The following is a 13,517-nucleotide window of genomic DNA, read 5'->3' on the forward strand; positions in this document are numbered from 1 at the left end:
GTTGCCGGCCCCAGCGAGGCCGCCGCTAAGTAAAGTTGTGGTCCAAACGCTGCCGGGGAAGCGGCCAATCAGAACGCAGATCGCCGGCGCCTTGTAAGACGTCATCAAAGAGCGCCGGCAGCTCTGGGGTTGGAGGGGAAAAAAAGCGGATTTCTTAAGAAACGGTCGTGAGAGGAGCTAAGCGGTGAGTGCGATGGAGGGGAAGGGAGGGCGGGGAAGCCAGACTGCTGCTGGGTCCGGGAGGAGAGGCCAACTCAAACCGTAGCCTAAAGTCATCGTGAACGCACGAAGCGCCTTGGAAACGACGTGCACAGGGCGTCATTGAATCACCTCGTTGCTCAGACTGGAATGGGGCGTGTGAGCCAGATCGGGGTAGTGTGCGAGCTTGAAGGCGGGGCGAGGGGAAGAGCCAGGTTAGGCAGAGGAGGCAGGCGGCTGTGCGAAGGCCCCAGAGGCGTGGAGAAGCGTCTCCAGGTCGGGTGGCACCTGGAGGGGTGCGCTGTGGGTTGTGTGTGTGGGAGCCGGAGGACGTCCTCCGGGAACAGAGTAGGAAGCCTTGGAGACCTCGGGGGGACCGGGGAGGAGGCGCTCCTTCTGGTAACGTGAAGGGGACAGAGAGTCAAGGTGCAGCGGCATCGGGGAACCTCGGTCTCACTTTCCCACAGGCCTCGGGATGTCCCTGGCAGATGAGCTCTTGGCTGACCTCGAGGAGGCAGCGGAAGAGGAGGAAGGAGGAAGCTATGGCGAGGAGGAGGAGGAACCGGCCATCGAGGATGTCCAGGAGGAGACACAGCTGGATCTTTCCGGGGATTCGGTCAAGAGCATTGCCAAGCTCTGGGACAGCAAGATGGTGAGACGGTCCCTATAAGCGACTGCTCCTGGGAGGAGGGTGGGTAGGAACGGCCGGTCTTCTCCCTGAGAGTCTAGTTTCTGACTGTGCCCCGCTTCCCCGTCAGTTTGCTGAGATCATGATGAAGATTGAGGAGTATATCAGCAAACAAGCCAAAGCTTCAGAAGGTACCTCTCCGCCCTCACGCCTCCCTCTGTCCGTTCCCCTGGCCCCGTGGCGCTTTTGCTCCTTGGGGTTTTGAAAACCGAGTGTTTCCCCCTCTTCTTTTCATCCCAGTCACCAGCCCTCTGAAAGCATACCACATTGTACCCAGGCATGTCGATGGTTGCTTATAACCTCAGCCACTTGGGAGGCTGAGACTGGAGGTGCATAAGTTCAAGTCCAGCCTCGGCTGCATAGTCAGGTCAGGGTTGGACGGGGAAAACCCTGTCTCAAAAATGTGTATTGCTGGGTGGTTGGTGGCGCACGCCTTTAATCCCAGCACTGGGGAGGCAGAGACAGGTGGATCTCTGTGAGTTCGAGGCCAGCCTGGTCTACAAGAGCGAGTTCCAGGACAGCCTCCAAAACAATACAGAGAAACCCTGTCTCGAAAAAGCAAAAAAAAAAAAAAAAAAAAAAAAAAAGAGCTAGTTTTAGGACAACTTCAAAAAGCCACAGAGAAACCCTGTCTTGAAAAACCAAAAAGAAAGAAAAAGTATTTACTGCTCTTCCAGAGGACTTGGGATTGTTCTCAGCATCCACATAGCTCATAAGTATTTGTAACTCTACTTCTTGGAGCTCTGAAATCTTCCAGTTCCCATAATGCATTGTACATACATTATGTACATCAGGCAAAACACACACATAAAATAAAAATTTTTAGAAGTGAGAAACCACATATATTTAAAAAAAAAAAAGGTTTCTAGAAACAGACTCAAGGAAGGAGCATTGCAGGGAGATGGCACAGTGTTCATGAAGGCCTGAGGAGTGAGAAAGCCTTGAGTGTCTGAGGACGAGGCAGGAAGGCAGAAAGACTTCATGGAGTGATGAGTCAGCGGATCCCGCTGGAGGGGCTCCTGTGCTGTATGCACCAAGGGTGCCGGTGTGGGGACCATGGGCCCTGTTCTCCTCCTTGTGTGGCCTCCATCTAGATGGGGGACCTCCAGTGCCAGTCAGAGGATCTCGCTCGTCAGCCTCGGGGCTTTGGAGAGCCACAGGAGGGTAAAGTTTCGGAGCAAGATGAGGTCAAGACTAGATTATCCCAGAGGATGGGCTGCAGGAGAGAGATGAGAGGCCGGAATAAGGATCCTGGGGAGGTTTCCAAGCCCCTAGTGCATGCTTCAGCCCTTCCTTTCTTCTTTTTTTTTTTTTTTTTTTTTTTGGTTTTTCGAGACAGGGTTTCTCTGTATTGTTTTGGAGACTGTCCTGGAACTCACTCTGTAGACCAGGCTGGCCTCGAACTCACAGATATCCACCTGTCTCTGCCTCAGCCCTTCCTTTCTGATCCCATCCAGTTCAGCTCCATTCTCCCCCAGCTCTGTGACTTGAGAGGGGTGGGTGTCCCTCCCTCCTCCACAGCCCTCCTCCTTCCTCTTCATAGTGATGGGACCAGTGGAGGCAGCGCCTGAGTACCGAGTCATTGTGGATGCCAACAACCTGACTGTGGAGATAGAGAATGAGCTGAGTGAGTGATGGGAAGGGCCGTGGGACAGCCCTGTCGTGTGCCCTTCGCGCTTCGTGACGCAGAGGGAAGAACGCGCGTGAACCTGGACTGCTTCTGTTTGCCTTTCTTAGACTACTGCCCTGACTAGGTTTACATAAAGAGAAAGTGGATTCTCCTTCCTAAAAGCCCGAGTAAGCAGCAGGTCTAGACTCACCCTTTGGCCCCTTCAGCGGCCAGACTCTGCCACCAGTTTCGTGCTCCTGGGTGACTGCCTTACTTCCAGTTCCTACCGGCAAAAGGGGAGGGAAGCCAGGGTGTGGTTGTTTCCTTAAGGCTGTGGTCTGCAAGCTGAAAATGCCAATTCAGTTCACATCTTGTAGACATTAGAGCAGACTCCTGCCAGCACATAGCCCTGGGGACAGCTAGGAAATGTAGATTTCATGCTGGCCTCATGCCATGCACCAACCCAAGATCTGGGGTTGTTTACTAGAGAGGTGGACGTGGGTGTTGGGGATAGCAGCAGAGTCTGCCCCCTCCTAAGTGGACACCCGCCCTCCCTGCCCGCTTTAGACATTATCCATAAGTTCATCCGGGATAAGTACTCGAAGAGATTCCCGGAGCTAGAATCCTTGGTCCCCAACGCTCTGGATTACATCCGCACGGTCAAGGTGAGTGGAGAGGAGTCTGGCCCCGGAAGGACTGAGGCCACGAGACCATGAGGCCTCGGGGTCTAGAAAACGATGGCGAGGCATGAGTGGGGCTCAGTGGGAAGGGACAGATGCTGGAAAGGATGACACACACGTCGCTTGCTCCCCTCCCCTTGGTCCTGTGGGAGGATCCCCGTTGGCCTGGCCCTTGCCTCTGGCTGTCATTGGGCCAGGTGTCCTTTGAACTGGCATCTGAAGGCTGACACAGGCAGAGGCCTCAGCTAGATAAGAGCTGAGGTCCCGAGTGGGAACCAACGAGGAGGAAGTGAGAAGAGGCGGGGAGGGGCGCTTGACAGGTCAGAAAGGTCGGAGCACATCAGACATGGAAGGTTTGGGCTCCTCTGGGAGAGGTGACAGGAGGAGGGGAAAGAGCAGGGCCCCCACCTCTGTCCAGGTCACGGTGGTAGCAGAGGACCTCTGTCTCGCGCCGTGACTCCTGCAGGCTTCTTTAGTGCAGCGTGTCATCCTCGGAGGCCACTTGCCCAGCTTCCTCTTCTGGGTCAGCAGAGCAGAGCCGAGCAGGCAGCGCTGGTGCTTTACGCAGCCAAGTTATTAGCCTGTGAAAGGCAAGAGAGGTCTCCGGTATTAGCTTTCCCGGGTCCCTCAAGGGGGGACCCGTGTTGGTGTTGGAACAAAAGAGCTTCTAGCGTCTTCTGGGGTTACTACGGTCTCTCTGTTTCTCCCCTTCCCACCCCAGGAGCTGGGCAACAGCCTGGACAAATGCAAGAACAATGAGAACCTCCAGCAAATCCTGACCAATGCCACCATCATGGTTGTCAGCGTCACCGCCTCCACCACCCAGGGGTACGTGGACCACACAGTGAGGTGCTCCAGGCCCACCATCAGCCAACTAGAAGCAGAGACCAGAGCGGGCAGAATGGCATTGATGGCGAGGGTGCTGCTGGCTGAGAACCGTGGTCCCTAGGCTGATAGAACTCGGGATAGCCCCAGAGTCACACAAACACACACAAACACACATGCCTACAAAGCCGAGAGGATGGGTGGGGCTGAACACCAGTTAGACGTGTGTCCAGCAGAACTGGGCGCTGGCCCCAACTCCTACCTACGTCCCAACTCAGGCAGCAGCTGTCGGATGAGGAGCTGGAGCGGCTGGAGGAGGCCTGTGACATGGCACTGGAGCTGAACGCCTCCAAGCACCGCATCTATGAATACGTGGAGTCCCGGATGTCCTTCATTGCACCCAACCTGTCCATCATCATTGGAGCGTCCACAGCCGCCAAGATCATGGGTGAGTTCCCCGCTGGGTCCCAGCTGGGTGTGCTGATAGGTTAGGTCGTCCCGGGGAAGTGGGGCTTGACATTAGGAGCTCTGTTATGTTGTCATCTGGAGACTGCAGTCAGCCAGCTTGGCATAGCAAATAATAGAAGTGCAGCAACCCCTTGGAAGAAACGCTGGTTAAGCAGGTTGCACAGATGGTGGGTCAGTCTCCTCCTGCCAATGGGTCCATTTTGGACCCTGGGGCGGCCACAGAGTGGTAAAGTCAGCTCCCTCACCATGAAGGTGCAAAATTGTCCTAGTCACTGTTCTACTGCCGTGAAGAGACACCATGGTCAAGGCAACTCCTATAAAAGAAAACATTTCACTCAGGGCTTGCTTACACTTACAGAGGCCTAAGCTATTATCATCATGGTCATCATCCTTGGGAGCAGGGGGCAGGCAACAGGCAGGTGTTGTGCTGGAGAAGTAGCCGAGAGCTATATCCTGATCAGCAAGCAAAGAGAGAGATGGGACCTGGCATTCTTTTGAAACCTCAAAGCCCACCCTCAGGGACACACTTCTTCCAGGAAGGCCACACCTCCTAACCCCTCTAGTCTAGTAGAGTTTGGCTCCCTGGTGACTAAGCATTCAGACACATGAGCCACTGGGGACGTTCTTCTTCAAGCCCTGTCTCCTGACCTCACCTCCTGTTGCAGGTGTGGCCGGCGGCCTGACCAACCTCTCCAAGATGCCTGCCTGCAACATCATGCTGCTGGGAGCCCAGCGCAAGACACTGTCCGGTTTCTCCTCTACCTCAGTGCTGCCCCACACCGGCTACATCTACCACAGTGACATCGTGCAGTCTCTGCCCCCAGTGAGCCCTTGTCCGCTGTCCCCAGTCGTCGTCCCCCCCCCCCCCCCCCCCCCCCCCCCCCCGTGCCTTACCGGGTTTGGCCATGAGCAGCACTCAGGAGCCTGGAGCATAGGGCAGCATGGGTTGGAATAGCAAGGACACAGTTCTGGGACCACCACTTGACAGCGAGGATGGTGGAGGGCTGGAAGCTGGGAAGCCTGCAGTTTGGCAGCTAGAGTATACCCCTCAAGAGGCTGTTAGTAGACAGTCCACAGGGGTGAGGCCTGCCTCCTAGAACACGGGGTACAGCTGGACCTAGCTGAGACGTGACTGTTGGAGGTTCACAGTTCTCTCCCCTTTCCATTGCTCCAGGATCTCCGGCGGAAGGCGGCCCGGCTGGTGGCTGCCAAGTGCACTCTGGCAGCCCGTGTGGACAGTTTCCATGAGAGCGCAGAGGGGAAGGTGAGGAGGGGTCAGGCACCCGCCCCTGGGGCTTGGGGTCTTCATGAGGGGACTCCCGACAAGCAGACAGACGTGTGTGTCTGCACCCGCACCGAGATTGTCACCTTCTCCCCTCCGTGCGTCGCTGTAGATGGGTGGCTTCACACACACGTTTGCCAGGCCTGGTAGCTTCCATGTTTAACCCCAGTATTGGAGAGGAAGAGGCAGGAAGATGACAGTTTGGGCCAGGTGAGGCTGCGTAGTGAGATGCGGCCTTTGAAAACGGCACAGGGCGGGAGATGAGTGTGACTTAATCAGCTCAGTCCTTGCATGCACATGCAAGCGTGAGGACTTAAGTTCAGTTCCCAAACGGGTATCTGGGCCTTGTGGGCCCGCCAACCCGATCATCAAGCTCCAGCGTTAATAGAGATCCTGTCTCAAGAAATGGGGCGAGGAGCGGGTGTAGAAGCCACGCCCTGTCAAGCTCTGGCCTCAGATGTGGGCACACACAGAGTCCCACCGGATTAACAACACTGGGGTGTGAGTTGGGCTGTTCCCATTTGTAGGCTCCTGGGAAGCAATGTTCCTGTCCCTGTCAGCACCAGAGGCCACCAGCCAAGACAGCATCTCCAGCCTTTCTGACTCTGCTAGTTTGGGGCCCCTTGTAGGATGTTGAGCTCACACTGACAATGCAAGGTATTGTCACGTCTCAGTCCTCAACCTAGTCACATCTGCAAAGATCCTCTGCCATGTGAACTGTAGTCACAGATTCTAGAGACCAGGACACCTGGCGTGCGAGGGGCCAGTGTTTGCTCACCACACTAGGACCTGTCCTCCGATAGTAGGGACGTGACTCTAATAGCACCCTCTGTTTCCCTGGGTGGGCTTAGAAAGTACAGAGTCTCTGCTGTGTGTGTCCGTTTGCTAGAAACTCCGTCATATCGTAAGTCAGGGTTCAGTCTCTCGCTCTGCCTTTTGTCACTGTCTAGACGGGGCAGCGCAGCAGGGAATTACAGATGTCTGCCTCTTTTTTTGGAGGGAGGTACCAGGATGGAGCCTAGAACTTTATATGATCTAGACAAATGCTCTACCATTGAGCTAGGTTCTCAGTGTCTCCCCACCCTCACTTTATTCCCCTTGAGATAGGGCTCTTCTCTAGTCCAGGGAAGCCTTGAAGAGCTTTGACCCTCGTGCCCCAGCTTCCCTGGTAACTGGGATTAGAGGTTGGTGTTGCGCAGCACCTATATTCTAGCTGGAACCAAAACACCCCGGCAGAGGCCTGGAAAATCTGACCGGGTCCAGTACTGTGCGAACACCAGGGATGATAAGGGGAGTCGTGGGGCGAGGAAGCTTAGATTCTCACCTAGCTAGGATGTGAGGAGGAGCTTTGTGGAAGTGTTGGTGTGGGCCCGTGTGAAGTTAGGGTCGGTCGTGTGCATGTTGAAGGAGTGTTCAAGCAGAGGGAATAGTGAGAACCTGAGACTACAGTCGGGTGAACCCCAGCAGGGCGAGGAGCCTGCTGCACGGAGCAGGTAGTGTGCGCCTTTGCGCCTCTGGTTGCTGTGGAGATGCGTCTGTGATGGGGTCTGTTCTGAGAGGCCAGGGCGACGTGTGGTATGAGAAGATACAGAGGGGGTGGTGTGCTGTCGTCTGACTGGGGACACAGGGATTCTGCCTGGCCCATTTATGTTCAAAGGACTCGGAAGGAAGCAGTCACGCACAGGGTGCCGAGCTCGGTTGTAAGGGCTGACCCTGAACTACAAGTGCAAGGCTGAGAACCCCCGGGGACACCATCCCTGGCCCGAGGAGGACAGATTTGTCTTGGGGGAGGGTACATTGTCAGGTGGACAGATACGCAGTAGATGGGTTGACGGTGTACAGGCATGCGGCCTGGGGAGCAGTCTACATGGCTGCCTACAGCTTCTCCCTGACTCCCTGCCCAGGTGGGGTACGAACTAAAGGATGAGATTGAGCGCAAGTTTGACAAGTGGCAGGAGCCACCACCTGTGAAGCAGGTGAAGCCCCTGCCTGCACCCCTTGATGGGCAGCGGAAGAAGCGAGGGGGCCGCAGGTAAGGAGCTGGGGAGGGTGGGGGAAGGAGGCGGGCCCCTTCCCAGTCAACTTCCTGTACCCTGTTGACACCCACCTTCCCCAGGTACCGCAAGATGAAGGAGCGGCTGGGGCTGACCGAGATCCGGAAGCAGGCCAACCGCATGAGCTTCGGAGAGGTCAGGCTTGCTCCACAGTAGCAGTGGGACCTAGAGGGTTCTCCCGGCATATATCCTGCTGCCATCGCTCCTCTCCACCCGCAACCCTAGAGCAGATCTGGGGCCACCCCAGCCTCCTGCTCCCTCCTGCCTAGCCTCTCCTCTCAAACCGCCCTACCCCATGGTGATGTTTGCAGCTCTGAGCCAGCTGCCCCCCCCCCAGCTCCCCACGCTGCACGTGTATGTGACCCTCGTCCCGGAGGTCCTGAGAGTCCACTTAGGTGGCATCTCCGTAGTGCAGCCTGTCCCAGTGCTTGGCAACTTAACCAGAACACAGGGAGAGGCGGCCACTCTCTGCTGGGGTCAGGGAGAGGCGGCCACTCTCTGCTGGGGTCAGGGAGAGGCGGCCACTCTCTGCTGGGGTCAGGGAGAGGCGGCCACTCTCTGCTAGGTCACAGGGTTCCCAGCGACACCCAAGCAGGGCTAGGCTGGGCTCTTAGAAGGTCACTTAGTGCAGTCTTCCCAGCTGAGTGGGCGACCGTGAGCCCTGCGGACTGGAGACTCCCTGGGTTTCCAGTGGACTGTCCTGGGGGGCTGGCTGAAGGTAGCCAGCTTCTTAACGGCAGGCCGTTGCCATCTCTCCAGATTGAAGAGGATGCCTATCAAGAAGATTTGGGCTTCAGCCTGGGCCACCTGGGCAAGTCCGGCAGTGGGCGTGTGCGGCAGACACAGGTGAATGAGGCCACCAAAGCCAGGATCTCCAAAACACTGCAGGTATGGACAGGGCCCGTGGGAGTGGGCGGCAAGTAGGGCGTGGAGGTCGGTGACCTGCATCATCATGGCCCCTCCCCCTCTCCCTCAGCGGACCTTACAGAAACAGAGTGTGGTGTATGGCGGGAAGTCTACCATCCGAGACCGCTCCTCAGGGACTGCCTCCAGCGTGGCCTTCACTCCGCTCCAGGTACCGCACCCTCTCCTGCCAAGCATGCTGACCTAACACCTGAAGAGCTCAGGCATCCAGAGCCGCACAGTGACTGCAAACCGTTGGCAGTGCCAGCTGTGACAGGCTCAGACCAACTTCGGTACTGGACTCTGTTCATGTGATCCAGATACTCCCTGAGCTTCCCGGTCGTCACTCAGAGACAGGCCCAGTAGTCAGGGTAGCCTCGAGGTGGGCCTGAGTGTCACAGCAGCCCAGCGGCAAGCAGAGTGGCCTCAGGTTACTCAACACAGGTGGGCAGCTGTGTCCCGTAATGTCACAAGCTTGCTAGAATGTCTCCCGAGCTCCTGCCTGCCATCCTCCAGGCTTCAGGCGTAGAATAAAGGAGACAAGCCTTGCCTTTTGGGGGTCACAGGTTAGAGGACAGATGAGGGAGTTAAGTATGTACTGTATTAGAAGGCCATGGGTGCCAGAGAGAAGCAGGAAGGAAAGGTCCAGCAAGAAGATTGGAAGCAGCCAGTACAGTGCCAGCCTTATCATCACTGAGATGGTGTGAGGTTTGCAGGAAGCTCTGGCCGGTCACGTCCCTGTAAGGCTTAGTTTCCTCATCCGGAATCAGACAGGGGTGGTGTTTTTAGCATCACCTGAGGAAGTTAACAGCCCTGATGCCCAGGCCCTGTCCCCAGACCCGCTGGGTCAAAACCTCCCGGACGGTCCGCTAGAGTGTTTGGGGACTGAGACATGTCTGCTTCTCATACAGCAGGGAGGCCTGAGCCTCCCCACCTTATCTGTCCCCCTCTCCCTCCCCAACCCAGGGTCTGGAGATTGTGAACCCACAAGCAGCCGAGAAGAAGGTGGCAGAGGCCAACCAGAAGTATTTCTCCAGCATGGCTGAGTTCCTCAAGGTCAAGGGTGAGAAGAGCGGTACCATGTCCACCTGAAGGGGCGCACGCCCCGGGTGGCCACCCGCTGGAAGGACACGGAGGACTGGAGCTTCTGGAGTGATGGACGTCCAGCCAGGAAGTTGTGGTGGAGGCAGCCTGCCCTGCTCTGTCCTTGGCCCAAGACCAGAGCATCCAAGGAAAGGGGTGAAGAGCCTTGGCCCGCCTCCCCAGCACCCAGACTGCTGCTGCCCCAGTTAAATGGGCGGAGGTCTCCCTCACTCATCTTTTTTACTTACACGGGGAAAGGAGGTGCTGTTCTAGATCGAGTACAATTAAATGCACAGTGTCAGACTCTGACTACAGGGTGTGATAATTCGTGAAAGACCCAGAGTCAGAAGTGTGGGGTTTCCAGTCCAGGTATCATGAACCAAGCTCTCGTCTGCTCCTGTCCTGGAATCCAAGAAGAGAAAAGCCCCATCCATTTCTGACATCATCACCCACCCCCTGAGAACCTCAGCATCATGGCCACCACAAAGTTCCAGGGCCTAAAGGTCGTAGGATTATTGTTAACCCTCAGGCTAGATGCCTCCTTGGTCTAAGATCCACATCTGCACTGTGGGGCACCTAAGATACCTGGGAAGTGTCTGCAGAACGCACCCAGCACTGGGCTGATTGGGGAGCCAGTGGTTTTAATCCATGTTGACTGGGGGGGCCATCTTGAGTACCCTGCCCTGGGAGGCACAAATGCCAGCCAGGTAAGCAAAAGAAACACACCACCCAATGCTCAGCCAAGGGACAAAGTAGAACAGGGTGGACCATCTTTGGTGTGTTAGGAATCTGGTTCTGCAGAATTTAGTGAGAGTCGCTGCTGGGCTCCGTTTCTCTCAGGTTGAGCTTAACTTGAGGGTCTGAACATGGACCCAGCTGGTGAGGGTTGGACTTCCTGGTCCCCATTCCTCCCTCTGGGTCTTCACCTGTCTCCCTGCTCCCTGTCTTGATCCCAATCCCCTGTGGGTCTGCTAGGGAAAGCACTTTGTCTATCACTCACTTTGGAATCCCTACTCGGCCCCTGCCTGACTTGCATCTGACATTGCCCGTAGCGAGTGAACGCAATATGAAGACGTGAGTCTCAGAATTCAACATGCTGCAGAATGCCTTGAGCGTTCTCTAAGACATGGGTGCTAGTTCTAGATTCAGTTTTGCTAAGAGAGCTCAAACACCTGTATTTCAGCCTGTAATCCTAGCTACCCAAGGGACCTGAGCAGGCAGATTAGAAGCTTAGAACTACCTGGGCTATATGGTGAGTTCAAGGCCAGCCTGGGCTGTAGAAAAAAATCTGCTTCCAAAAAGCTGGGGCGTGGTCTGGAGAGAGAGCACTGTTGGTAAAGCGCTCTTCATAAAAGCGTAAGAACCTGGGGAGGGAGGAAATCTCTGAGTCTGAGTTCCAGGACAGCCAGAGCTACACAGAGCCCTGTCTGGAAAAAACAAACAAACAAACAAACAAAAGCCAGCATAAGAACCTGAGTTCAATGCTCAGCGCTCATATAAAATGCCAAGAGTGGCAGCATGTGTTTGCCATCCCAATGCTGAGGAGGTGGAGACAGGTGGATCACTGGGGCATGCTAGGGTAGCTAGGATTGCAGGCTGAAATACAGTGAGTCCCAGGTCCTGATGAGCGGCTTGTCTTAAAAAAAAAAAAAAAACAAGCCGCTACTTCGAAGGTTGGTTTGGCATTCACAAGCCCATGCCCAAGCTACTCACAGTACAATCAACGCTTGCATATGTGCACACAAGTTCAGGAAAGGGAGTTGGCTGGAGAGATTTCTCAGTGGTTAAGAACACTGGTTGCTCTTCCAGAGGACCTGGGCTCAATTCCCAGCACCCCTTGTGGCAGCCCACAGTGATCTATAACTCCAGTCCCAGAGGATATGGCATCCTTTTCTGATCTCCCTGGGTACCAGGCACACATGTTTTTCCTGAGTGGTTCTTTTTTTGTTTTTGTTTTTTTTTTTTCGAGACAGGGTTTCTCTGTAGCTTTGGAGGCTGTCCTGGAACTCGCTCTGTAGACCAGGCTGGCCTCGAACACAGAGATCCGCCTGCCTCTGCCTCCCGAGTGCTGGGATTAAAGGCGTGCGCCACCAACGCCCGGCTCTGAGTGGTTCTTAAACTAGCTGCACGTTGGAATTATCTCAGGGAGAGATTGATAGCCCATTCCCGCCTCCAGAGATTGATGTAATTGCTCTAACATGAGCCTGGGCATTTGGATCCCCACCCACCCAACTTCCCAGGTGATTCTAAAGTGCCTCCAAGCCTGAGAATCATCACCCTGTGTTTTTGTGGCCATCAGCATGCCCTGGGAGCTTGCTAGAAAAAGCAGAATTGAGGGCTTTTTCAATTCAATGGATAAGCTGTATCTTAACAAATTCACAAGGGATTCCTGATAAGGCCAGAAACAGTTTCACATTCAGGGCCCACACACAAGAGCAAAGCTGTACATGAATAAGGAACTCGAAAAACTATGGGGGTGTTAGAAAAATCTGGACAAACGCAGGTTCCCAGGTTTCACTTTCATAAGTCTACGTGACCTTAAAATGTGCATTTATGTGATTGTGTTAGTGTAAGTGTACCAGCAGCGGCCAAATGAGAGTCGAATACCCAGGAACTGGTGTTTAAGGCATGTGAGCCACTGTGTGGGTGCTGGGAACAGAATCCCGAGTCCTCTGCAGGAAAGTGTGTCCGAACTGCTGAGCCATCTCTCCAGTAGAGGGATACGGTTTTTATAAGCCATTTCTTCCTCTCTTGCTTCATGTCGCTCTGGTAGGGTTCTCTTCAAGTTTGTATTTAGTTTCCTTCACCTAGGCAGACAGAAACAGATCTGGTTTTCCAATTCAGGAAAGCGTGGTGCTCAAGAAGTTTCCAACACAAGTCATTGCTCGGACTATTCATCTATTAATTCAGCAAAAAGCTGCGGGGTGCATTATAAGTGCTAAACACTGCTAAATCCAGAGAGAGAGACCAAATTAAGTAATTTTTTTTAAAAAGGCGGGACTTGAACAAAATTAGAAAGGCTCACCCAAGCACTCTACAAGGGTGGTCAGGGAAGTTTACTCCCTAAGAATGGAAGCGTAACAGAGCTCTAATGAATAGCCGTTACATTTGTAATCGAGGTCGGGTAAAGCGCAGTTGCTTCTGCAACTTCTGCAACTACAGGATCCTTGAAACGTCCAAGAAACGGAGGTGGAGTGTTCCACAGTCCGCTCGCCCACTTACTCGGAAACAGGGCAGACCCGAGGCTGTGCGTTTCTCAGGCACCTCTGCTATGCACGGTGCTAGCTGGTGGCTTGGCTCTGATTCCGCCCTTCCTTCTCCCCTCCCTCCAGAAAGCACAGGCACTTGGGGAAACGATTATGAGGATCAAAGAACAGCCTGGGCTGCAGGAATCGGGAAAGATGCTTCGGAGAACCACACCTGTCGGCAGCACCCTCCGTTAAACTACCCTATTGGCCAAACGGATAGGATGGGCGGGGCCTTCCCGTCTGGCTCCGCCTCCCCTGAGGCCAGGCGGCTCTTTTGATTGGCAGATAGCTTGGGCTTACTGCCCGCCCCCCCAATCCCCGTCTCCTGTCTGTCTGGGACTAGGTGAGCGGCCTTTAACACCCACTCGCCACGCCTCCTCCCGTCGTTTCTCGCCTGCCCACTTCCACGCCCCGACCAATGAGCTCGGGGCAGAACCCCCCCTCGCAACCAATGACAGCCGCCTTCAAACTTGACGGAC

At 55.0% G+C, this 13,517-nt stretch overlaps 1 protein-coding gene across 2 annotated transcripts; it reads left to right on the forward strand.

Annotated features, from left to right (window-relative positions):
• The first annotated feature begins 46 nt into the window (after positions 1–46).
• On the forward strand, positions 47–10,099 carry Prpf31 (pre-mRNA processing factor 31). 2 transcript variants are annotated; one of them, XM_005084144.4, is made up of 14 exons: positions 47–184; positions 666–850; positions 957–1,017; positions 2,430–2,513; positions 3,063–3,160; positions 3,897–4,003; positions 4,279–4,448; positions 5,134–5,291; positions 5,643–5,732; positions 7,655–7,782; positions 7,867–7,939; positions 8,564–8,692; positions 8,781–8,879; positions 9,674–10,099. In XM_005084144.4, the coding sequence occupies exons 2-14, from the start codon at positions 674–676 to the stop codon at positions 9,797–9,799; spliced, it is 1,500 nt and encodes a 499-aa protein (XP_005084201.1). In that variant the 5' UTR covers positions 47–184; positions 666–673; the 3' UTR covers positions 9,800–10,099. The 2 variants fall into 2 exon arrangements, with proteins under 2 accessions (XP_005084201.1, XP_012979181.1); XM_013123727.3 differs by lacking the exon at positions 47–184 and adding an exon at positions 453–474.
• Positions 10,100–13,517: the final 3,418 nt, after the last annotated feature.

The sequence above is a fragment of the Mesocricetus auratus genome, unplaced genomic scaffold (genome assembly GCF_017639785.1).
Source record: "Mesocricetus auratus isolate SY011 unplaced genomic scaffold, BCM_Maur_2.0 Super-Scaffold_100037, whole genome shotgun sequence".
In the NCBI taxonomy this organism is placed as follows: domain Eukaryota; kingdom Metazoa; phylum Chordata; class Mammalia; order Rodentia; family Cricetidae; genus Mesocricetus; species Mesocricetus auratus.

Excerpts from the sequence above, each read along its gene's own strand:
- Prpf31 (XM_005084144.4), top strand. The coding sequence starts at position 674 with ATGTCCCTGGCAGATGAGCTCTTGGCTGACCTCGAGGAGGCAGCGGAA. Across the intron at positions 851-956 it reads AGCTCTGGGACAGCAAGATG|TTTGCTGAGATCATGATGAA; the intron begins GTGAGACGGTCC and ends CTTCCCCGTCAG. Across the intron at positions 8,880-9,673 it reads TGGCCTTCACTCCGCTCCAG|GGTCTGGAGATTGTGAACCC; the intron begins GTACCGCACCCT and ends TCCCCAACCCAG.